At 38.7% G+C, this 10,684-nt stretch overlaps 1 protein-coding gene across 1 annotated transcript; it reads right to left on the bottom strand.

Moving 5' to 3' along the window:
- Nucleotides 1-8,899: 8,899 nt before the first annotated feature.
- Nucleotides 8,900-10,459, bottom strand: LOC149144854 (F-box/LRR-repeat protein 13-like). Its single transcript, XM_089452287.1, has 2 exons — nt 9,359-10,459; nt 8,900-9,223 (listed from the first exon to the last, which is right to left on the bottom strand). The coding sequence occupies exons 1-2, from the start codon at nt 10,457-10,459 to the stop codon at nt 8,900-8,902; spliced, it is 1,425 nt and encodes a 474-aa protein (XP_089308413.1).
- Between the last annotated feature and the right edge of the window lie 225 nt (nt 10,460-10,684).

The following is a 10,684-nucleotide window of genomic DNA, read 5'->3' as shown; positions in this document are numbered from 1 at the left end:
CGTGAGGACCTCCCTCCGTGAAAGGCTACCTCCCTGAGACTTGCGTGAGGCGTTTCATTGCTGCGTGTTAAAAAAAAGGCACAGAGCCTGCGTCCAAGTGGAATTGCTGCGTGTTAAAAAAAGGCACAGAGCCTGCGTCCAAGTGGAATTGCTGCGTGTGAAGGAGCCACTAGCCTGCCGCTGTTTTCTGAATACAGAGCCTGCGTGAGGCCAGAAGCCTGGCTTGTGGAAGATCCGGGTAATTTTTTATTTGTTGAAGACAACTTTTTTTGTTTACCCAGAATATTTTGGTTTGGGTTCATAAACCAGTTGAAAAGGAAGTTGTCCAAAATTGATAAAGAGCAGGGTTTCAGTAAGAAGAACAAGTTTTATTTTTCAATAAAATTTGTTGAAGGGTTTCTCTAAAAAAAAAATATTGCAGACCATTAAAAAAAAAACAAAGGCTCAAAATTGTAGAAAGAAATTTGTAAAATTTGTTTGTTTAAAAAGCGGGCTCAGTTTTTTTTAAGAAAGGGAAACAAAGTTTTTTTTTAAGAAAAAGGGAAACAAAGTTTTTTTTAAGAAAAGGATAGCTGAAAGACTGAAACCCTAGGAGAAGAACAAAATGGCCAAGATGTTGAATGCGAAATTCGAGGTGGATAAATTCACCGGAAAGAGCAATTTTGCTCTTTGGAAACTGAAGGTTAGGGATTTGCTTGTACAACAAGGGTTGCACAAGGCATTGGATGGGGCAACTAAGAAACCTGCTACCATGACTACTTCAGACTGGGAGGACTTGGATGCCCGAGCTCTCAGTACCATCCGGTTATGCCTAGCGGATGAAGTTCTCTTCAATATTGTTGAAGAGACTACAGCTTCAGGATTGTGGGAAAAACTTGAAAATCTCTATATGACAAAGTCATTAACCAACAGAATTTATCTGAAACGACAGTTATATAGTCTTCGAATGAAAGAAGGTTCAAATGTTGCAGAACATTTAAATGTTTTTAATACACTAATATGTCAATTAACAGAATCTATGGAAGTTAAAATAAAGGAAGAAGATAAAGCCATAACCTTGCTGTGTTCTCTGCCTGAATCATGGGATCACTTCGTAACTTCAATCAGCTTGAGCACTGTTGATTCTTTGAAGTTTGAATGCTCTCAGTACCATCCGGTTATTCCTAGCGGATGAAGTTCTCTTCAATATTGTTGAAGAGACTACAGCTTCAGGACTGTGGGAAAAACTTGAAAATCTCTATATGACAAAGTCATTAACCAACAGAATTTATCTGAAACGACAGTTATACAGTCTTCGAATGAAAGAAGGTTCAAACGTTGCAGAACATTTGAATGTTTTTAATACACTAATATGTCAATTAACATATATGGAAGTTAAAATACAGGAAGAAGATAAAGCCATAACCTTCCTGTGTTCTCTCCCTGAATCATGGGATCACTTCGTAACTTCAATCAGCTTGAGCACTACTAATTCTTTGAAGTTTGAATCAGTCATGGGAGCTCTCCTGTCTGAAGAAGTACGAAGGAAATCCAACACTGAAATAGCTGCATCAGAAGCCATGGTCGCTAGAGGACGCTCAAAGGAAAGAGGAGAAAAACCAAGGGGGTCTTCCAGATCGAAGTCGAAGGGAAAGAAGTGTAAGGCAAAATGTTGGAACTGCGGTAAAATTGGACACTTGAAGAAGGACTGTTGGAAACGAAAGGAATCCGAAAACCCGAAGAAGGAAGCGAATCAGGTCGATTCAGGTATGATAGACGAAGTTTTATCTGCTGAAGAATTATGTATGATAGATGAAACTTCACCTGAATGTAATGTCTCTCAGGGTTTAGATAGCTGGCTATTAGACTCTGGTGCTTCACATCACATGTGCCCACATAGAAATTGGTTTACTTCGTATAAAAATGTAAACGGTAGTTCTGTGTTTATGGGTAACAATGTGTCATGTCAGACTGTTGGGATGGGAGATATCAGGATTAAGATGTATGATAACACAGTTAGAACATTAACTAGTGTTAGACATGTACCTGATTTGAAGAAAAATTTGATTTCTTTGGGAGTGTTGGATTCAGAGGGTTATAAGTTTACAGGTCAGGATGGCGTCTTGAAAGCCTTTAAAGGAGCCCTTGTGGTTATGAAGGCAGAAAAGGTCAGAAATCTTTACAGGTTAAAAGGAAGTACTCAGGTCAGTGAAGCAGCGGTTGCATCAGAAAAGGAAGAAGCGGGTAGTCGTCTATGGCATCAACGATTGGGTCATATGAGCAAGAAAGGTCTTCAGATACTAATGAATCGTAAATCTCTTCCCGATCTGAAATCTTTGAAGTTAGATTTCTGTAAACATTGTGTGTATGGAAAATAGTGTAAACAGAGATTTAAAGTTGGAAATCATAATAGTAAAGATGTTTTAGACTATATTCATTCTGATCTGTGGGGACCATCCCCTGTTGTGTCATATGGAGGTGCATTGTATTTTTTAACGTTTATTGATGATTACTCCCGTAAAGTTTGGGTCTATATGCTAAAAAGGAAAGCTAATGTATTAAATGTCTTTAAACAATTTAAAGTAATGATAGAGAAAAGAACAGGCAAATCTATTAAATGTCTAAGAACTGACAATGGTGGTGAGTTCACTTCAGTTGAATTTGAACAATACTGTAAGGATGAGGGAATTGTTAGACACAAAACTGTTGTTTATACTCCTCAGCAAAATGGTATTGCTGAGCGTATGAATCAGACTCTTATGGAAAGAGCCAGAAGCATGATCAGCAATGCTAACTTGCAAAAGGAGTTGTGGGTAGAAGCAGTATCTACTGCTTGTTATTTAGTTAACAGATCACCTTCAGTAGAAATTGATTGTAATATTCCTGAAGAAGTTTGGACAGGTCAGTCTTGTGACTATTCACATTTGAGAATATTTGGTTGTGATGCTTATTCTCTCATTCTGAAAAATCAGCGTTCAAAATTAGATCCAAAGTCGAAATGTTATGTCTTTGTTGGGTATGACTATGCAGTGAAAGGATATAGGTTGTGGGATCCTACATTGTGGAAGATAGTCATTAGTAGAGATGTAGCATTTGATGAATCCTCTCTGTTAAAATCAAATGTTTAAAGAATTGAACAGGAACAGGTATCGCCGAATCAACGAGTTCAGTTGGAGGCTAGACCTTTCGGTGACAGTCGAAAGGAAGGAGAGACTTCTGGAGAAAAAGGTGTTGAAGACACAAAGGAAGCCGGTGAAGCTTCTGAACCAGTGCAAGTTTCTGAACCAGTTCAGCAACCAGTTGCTCTAAGAAGGTCTACAAGGGAATGGAAAACTCCCAAAAGGTATGAAGATCCTGCTTCATATTTTGCTTTGATTACTGAAGATGGGGACCCTTCTTGTTATCAGGAAGCAGTAGATGATACATATAGCGAGAAATGGAAAACGACTATGGCAGAAGAAATGGACTCCTTAGCCAAGAACAACACCTGGGATCTTGTAGAGCTTCCTGAAGGGAGAAGTGTTGTTGGATGTAAATGGGTCTTCAAGCTGAAACGGAAAGTTGATGGAAGTATCGAAAGGTATAAGGCGAGACTGGTAGCAAAAGGGTATTCTCAGGTTGAAGGTATAGACTTTCATGAGATTTTTTCTCCAGTTGTAAAACCTGTTTCTATTTGTACTGTGTTGGCACTAACTGCGTTGCTTAACCTTGAGTTAGAACAGTTAGATGTTAAAACAACTTTTCTACATGGTGATTTGAACGAAGAGATATATATGGAACAACCAAAACGTTTTGTACGAGGTCGCAGCAGAATATTAGTTTGCAAGCTCAGGAAATCATTGTATGGTCTGAGGCAGTCTCCCAGACAATGGTACAAGAAGTTTGATTCCTTCATGGTGAGCCAGAACTTTATAAGAAGTGAGTATGATCATTGTGTATACTTCAAAAGTTTCAATGGCATATTCATTATCTTAGCTTTGTATGTTGACGATATGCTTATTGCAAGAAAAAGCATGGAAGAGATCAACAGGTTAAAGGCTCAACTCTCTAGGACGTTTGATATGAAGGATCTTGGAGCAACAAAACATATCTTGGGCATGGAGATACACAGAGACAGGAAAAATGGTAAGCTTTGGTTATCACAACAGAAGTATGTGGAGAAAGTACTTGAAAAGTTCTTTATGAACAATGTGAAACCTATTAATGTTCCACTAGCTTCCCATTTTAAGATTTCTTCGGTTTTGAGTCCCAGAGCTGATGAAGAAAAGCAGTATATGTCTCATGTACCATATGCAAATGTTGTAGGCAACTTAATGTATGCGATGGTATCTACAAGTCCTGACATGTCACATGCAGTTAGAGTTGTCAGTAGGTTCATGGCAAATCCAGGTAAAGAACATTGGCAAGCAGTGAAATGGGTGCTTCGATATCTAAGAGGCACAAGTGACCATTGCATCGTCTTTAATGGTAGTGAAGGATCAGTCTGCGGATATGTAGATGCTGACTATGCAGGTGATTTGGACAAAAGAAGATCTACTACAGGTTATGTCTTTACTCTTGCAAGTGGAGCAATTAGTTGGATGTCAAAGCTTCAAGAAACAATTGTGTTGTCCACTACCAAAGCTGAATATATAGCTGCTTCAGATGCCAGTAAAGAAGCAATCTGGTTAAAGGGCCTGCTCGATGAAATTGGAAGAACACAGGAGAAAGTGAATGTACTATGTGACAGTCAAAGTGCTATTCACTTGCCTACAAACCCTGCCTATCACAGCAGAACCAAGCACATTTATGTAAGGTATCATTTTCTGAGACATGTGATCGATGGCGGAAAAGTAGCTCTTCAAAAGGTCCATACACGAGAGAATTGTGCAGACATGTTCACAAAGCCAGTTACAGTAGAGAAGCTGCGGTGGTGTTTAGCTTCTCTTGGCTTGCAGAAAAGATGATGAATGGGCATGGGCAAGGGATTAGGGAAATTTTTGTCAAGGTGGAGTTTGTTAGTTTGACAACGAATTAGTAATTTTGGATAAAATGTGATTAGTCAGTTTTATACCGAATTGTCAATTATGTAACGGAGGTCGATGATATAAAACTGGTGAATGCCCATGGAATGTATATGAGTGGAGAATCATTGTTGAATAATATATTCCAATCCCTTGCCCCGTGGATGTTTCCTTGACACATTGTCGAGGTTTTACCACGTAAATCCTGTGTCTATGTGTGTGTTTGGTTTCCAGTTAGTTATGGTGTTTTCTTGGTCAATATATAACTGAATGTGTGTAATTATTTCCTATTTTTCCTTCTAATTCACCAACATAAATCACCTCACTTTTGCAATCTGCAAGGCAGTGTTGAGGCATCGTTGGACTCTACTGCATATTTTAAAGTATTTGTCACTTGCCTTCGTTTCTACGTAAGATCATCTAAAGAAATGTTTCAGACACATTGGTACCGTTTAGTTCCATTTGCAACTCGTATAAGGCGGTAACTATAAAGGAGTTTTTTCCCCTCTGGAAAGGGATGAGGACAGACCCACATGATTAAAATACTAAAATCTCCAAGACAAATGGATCCACAATGGATGAGATAATGAACTCTATGGAATTCAGAATTGTACAACTGGTAAGGAACTTTTAGGTGCAGAATGTTCGAAGAGGCTTCTAGACTTCAATTTTGTAGAAATCATGCATGTCTCGAATAATATTTCTGCAGATGGAAGGATACTTAAGATATGTGGTGACTCTGTTTTATGTAATTTGAACGACCCATCCCAACAGAATTCTTCTAGTCTCTGCAAACAAGATCATTGCTGCCACCAGCACTCAGCGCCTATAAATAATTAGTCAAAACGTGACAAGGTAGGGTTAGCACAATCTTCTGCACTTGGTCATATTCAGAGCGAATACGTTAGAAATTCACAAATTAATACTACTAGTTCATCGGTTAGCAAAACCAATACAAAATGCCAAGAAAATCAAGGAACATTGAGAAAATGCAAAAGTAATCTTCTATGCATTTGAGAGGAGAGATGGAAGAGCCGGTTGTTCAAGCGATCTCAATGCATTTCACCGCTCCACTAGAAATTCCCTCTGCTCCTACCAAAGCACAATTAGGACATGAAGTTCGTTGTGGTTGTTGTTAAAGGCCGACACCCAGTGAAAATCGTGTTCACTAAACAATCATAGTGAAATGGTCAATTATATTTTTTATTAAATTACAAATAAAAATATTGATTAAAAATAAAAGATAAAAGTAATAAAATAATAAATAAAGTTAAATTAAACAAAAAAAAACCATGTGGAACAAAGTGGTTGTTGCATGCTGCAGCCCCTTCTAGATCTTCGGCCTTCAGCTTTAACATCAGCCAAGTGGTTGCCCCTTCTAGAGCTTCGGACTTCGGCTTCATATGAGACTCTTCATCTGGCTCGGATTCTGCTTATGAAATGGATCTACATATCTGCCAAGCTTTTGTTGTCTACAAACACATAGATCTCCTCTTATGAAATGGATCCTCCATATCCGCAAAGATTTTGTTGTCCGCAAACACCACCAGTCCGCAAACGAGGTCGATGCAGAGAATGTGCCATTACAAATGTTGATGTGGAAAAATGATAAACCTAGGGTTTATGGAGGGGTCAAAATGCTTGAGAGCGAGAGCTTGGGTGGTGGAGAAATGAAGCTACTAGAGGCCAGGCTTATGGAGAATAATAAAGGCGGGGTCGATATGCCTAGTTTGCAATCATCTTGTTTGGGCACGGATGACGACCAGGACAATATTGGGACTGATGACTACGAGAACAATATACCAATAGGGAAAATTTTGATCTGGAAATAGAATTGACGATAATACTCCTTTAAAGAACATTATCGCTGTTAAAGAGGGCAGGATTCTAAAGAAAATTATTGCTCTGAAGAAAGGAAAGACTTCGAAATTTCGTGAGGAGACATGGTTTGGGCAAAGGTGAAATCTCATCCCTGGTGGTCGGGTCAGGTGTACACTCCAGCGTTTGCCTCGGCCATGGCACAAAGTAAAAGGAAATCGACGCAAATGGCATCAACTTTTGATGGATGGACATATGCATCAACCTAATCTATTGCAGCTGAATAAGTTGTTGCTTAATGCTGGGTAAAATGGTGAGCAACAGGGAAAGCGTTTCCTGGATCAGAGCTCGATCTCTCTATGAATGTCGCTGACTCTCTCTATGAGAGAATGTCGCTGATTCTATCTGAGAGGGACGACAAAGATATTTATCTTCTTCAAGAATTCAGATACTATAATTCTTCAAGATACCATAAACCAAGTAAGTTTGTTTTTTACTTTATTATTTCATTAATGGTAGTTGCCTTCCATTCCTTTCCTGTTGTGAGTTGGAGTCACCAATTGGACCAGTGTTTATGTGCTCTGTCATGTTACCTTTCCATCATTATAGCCCTGGCTTGCTTTATTCAAGCGAACTGCCCCGAAACCTTACCTGACATCTGCGATTTCTCGACTCCTCATTATTCTCAATAAATCCTACTTGTCCTAACCTGCAAGTAAGGTATCAAGGCGGTGGCTAAAAGGCACTGCACTATACCTGAGAACTCCATTGTGGAAAGACTAGCGTGAGCAATACTATCACATTGTTCAATTTTCATCAAGAGATGAGACTACATGTAGCGGCCATTTGGTCCAGGAGCATGTGTTGTGCAACTCCATGTAGTCTAGGTCTAGCCAGCGACATGCGCTGCCAGAGAGTTATCAGTGAGAGAGACATGTGTTGGTGAGAGAGACATGTGCTGTGCTGTGGCAGGTTGGTTATCAGAGATATGTTATATTTACATGTTCTTCAAAGATATGTTATTAGTACAAGTATGTTTTTCATCAGTTGTCAGAGATATGTTATATGTACAAGTATGTTCTTCATTAGTTGCCATTTAATGTCTATTTAATGTCTTAGACTAATGCCAATATTAATTTAAGAAGCATTTATGAACCCAACATTTATAGGCAATTTGAAAATTAAAACAAATAAAAAATAATCTATGCTTTTCTCTCTCTAGGAAAAGGCTAAATAAAAACGTAAAATAATATGCGCTTAAAAACTTTATCCCTGAATTAATACCAACATCGGCCATATCGATTACTATAGTCCTAGTGAGGCCTACGGCCGGCACTAATAAGAGAAATGCATAGTTAAATTATCAATATTAAACGCGAATAAAAAATTACAATCTATTTTATAACATTTTAAATGCGCTAATTTATTTTTTTAACTGCACGTCCTGCCTCATAACTGCACGCACTGACAGCAGTTTTGTTCTTTAAAACAAAATCAAATTAAACGAAAAACCTTTATATTTACATCTTAAAAAAAATACTCAAAAATACATATTTCCACCTACTCCGATATTCCAAGGTTTCAAGCTGCGTTGGCTCGGGTTCGTACCGCCATGGCAAATTTCCCCAAAACCTTCAAACATCTCTTCGGTTCGTACCGCCATAGCAAAGTTCCTTTGAATCTTCAAACCCCGAGTCGATAGTTTATAGTATTCCTTGTTTTTGCCAGAGTAGTCTAAGTAGCACGAGGAATAGTCTGGAAATTTATGGAAATTTTAGTTATATTTAGAGAAAATATAGCAATGATTTTGGTAAATTCAAGTTATAATTGTTATACTTCAAAATATTAAGTGTTCTAGATGTTTTTAATGGTATTGAATCCATTTCTACCCTAAAAACACCATTCAAACACTGTCTCTACTAGATTTTTTTGAATTTTTTTTACAAAAATTCCAAGTACTTTTGACCGTCAAGCAATTCCTTGACTTCCATAAACTACTTTGTTTTTGCATAGGCGGGAAGAGTAATAAACGTTAATTGGAGTTCTTCATCCGACCATTAGAGGAACCTTCTATTTTTTAATGAGAAGGACCTGCTTTATCACTGGGCAAATTTATTAGTATAACCCACTTGTTCAAACGCCTTGAAATACTCTTCCTTCATATCTGTAACAACTACTCTTGCTTGAGAGGAAGCTCTTCTCAACTCTAGCACTTTTGCTAAAAACTGTGTGCACCTTTCTTGGTTCCTAAATTGAGGTGGTGGTATTTTGATTTCCATGGTCTCAAGAAGAGGGGTACGCTCCAGCAACCCGCCCAAATCAGTAATCTCTTTATCATTGAATAGGCTTATCGATACACATATGAACCGAACATTGACTGGAACAGAGTTCAGACATGGTGGAATGGGATCTTTGCCCAACTCCTGCATTGAATACCAAAACAAAAGCCATTTACTACCCCAACACTGTTTTTCACAGAGAAATTGGCTATTTAATTGTAAACATATATATCCATACAGAGCAGTCAATGATTTAAAACAAAAAAAACAAAGACTTACCAAAATAAAGCTATTTAAGCCCTTTAAGCCTAGTCGCTGAAGATGGGGAAGAGTTTGCAGCAGGTTGAGAAGAGGATTCCCCAACAAATTTTGATTTTCAAAAGTTGGCCTAGCCACAGAATATGGAGATGCAACCCATTCCACGAAAAGCATCTGAAGTGATTTGAAGCTCCCCATTATCTCCAGGAATCTCTCCGCTGATAAATTGTGTTCTTTCCCTCCAGCTGAAAACAATGACAGTCCAGTCATATCACTTTCGCGCTGCATGTCGAGGCGCTGAACTGCGAAAGAAAGCTCCTGAAACAACAGGCCATTCACTCTCAACTCCTTCATGGGGAAATCCTTTGCGAATGATACTTCAAAAGATCTAAGCTTCGGGCAGCTGATAGTTAAAAGCTCTACTGCCTCATTAATACCCCTAAAGTGATTATAAATGCGAATAGCGGTAATGTTGGGCGCAGAAATAATAAGGTTCTGCAGACCAGAGCACTTTGATATTTGAAGCTTTTCAAGAAGTGGGCAATGAGAAATAAAGCGGGCTAAGGAGTCGTTCCTGAATTCCATATCAACGAAATAACAAGTAATAAGATGATTGAATCTGCCAAAATTAGGCGGGATATGGGAGAGAGAGTAGTTGCAAAGCTTGAGTGTTCTGAGACGCGTGCAGGAGAAAATGGAAGGAATGAGGATTATCCTTTCCCTATAGGAATGACATAACGCCAGGTGTTGGACATTCTTTCTTGCTGCGCACTCCACCCATTTCCATACGCTTTGGCAGGTAAACTTCCAACGGTTTGGAACCCAAGGCTGCAAGGAGTGCGTACACAGATTAAAGCGTTGGAGATCAGAGGAATGCGAAAACAGAAGGTTAGAGATTATATTCTCTACTGTGGCAATCGAGAGGGGATTGGGGTTGATAGAACCCATGATGAGATTGGGCGAGATGGCGAGTTGGGGTATTTGGGTGTAGAGATATCTCCATCTCTGAGAAAGAATGGAGCTTCTGACAGCCTCTTTAATGGGGAGTCTTGACAGGATCAGACACAGCAAGTCATCTGAAAGCTTGCAGAACATGTCACAAATAGAATCAGGGGCTGCCATGGTTGATAATGATTCAGCGAGAGGAAAGGTAGTCTTGACTAAACGTTACAGAGGGAAAATGCATTGCAATGAGCGGATTAAAGCATGGTTTGTGTCATTATTTATAGAAGCTAGTAAATATTGATAACTCCGTCTGATTATTTACAGAGACTATAAATTTAGGAAATAATTAAAATAGATAATGCCAACTTTTAGTTCATGTTATTATTTATGTTTAGATAACCA

This window comes from Pinus tabuliformis, chromosome X, assembly GCF_031772625.1.
Source record: "Pinus tabuliformis cultivar Carrire ecotype Pingquan chromosome X, CPIR1, whole genome shotgun sequence".
NCBI lineage: Eukaryota > Viridiplantae > Streptophyta > Pinopsida > Pinales > Pinaceae > Pinus > Pinus tabuliformis.
This window is presented reverse-complemented; position numbering and strand designations above follow the sequence as displayed.

Coding starts and splice junctions, on each gene's coding strand:
- LOC149144854 (XM_089452287.1), bottom strand. CDS start 10,459: ATGGCAGCCCCTGATTCTATTTGTGACATGTTCTGCAAGCTTTCAGAT. Junction 9,224..9,358: donor GCTTAAATAGCTTTATTTTG/GTAAGTCTTTGT, acceptor TATTCAATGCAG/GAGTTGGGCAAAGATCCCAT.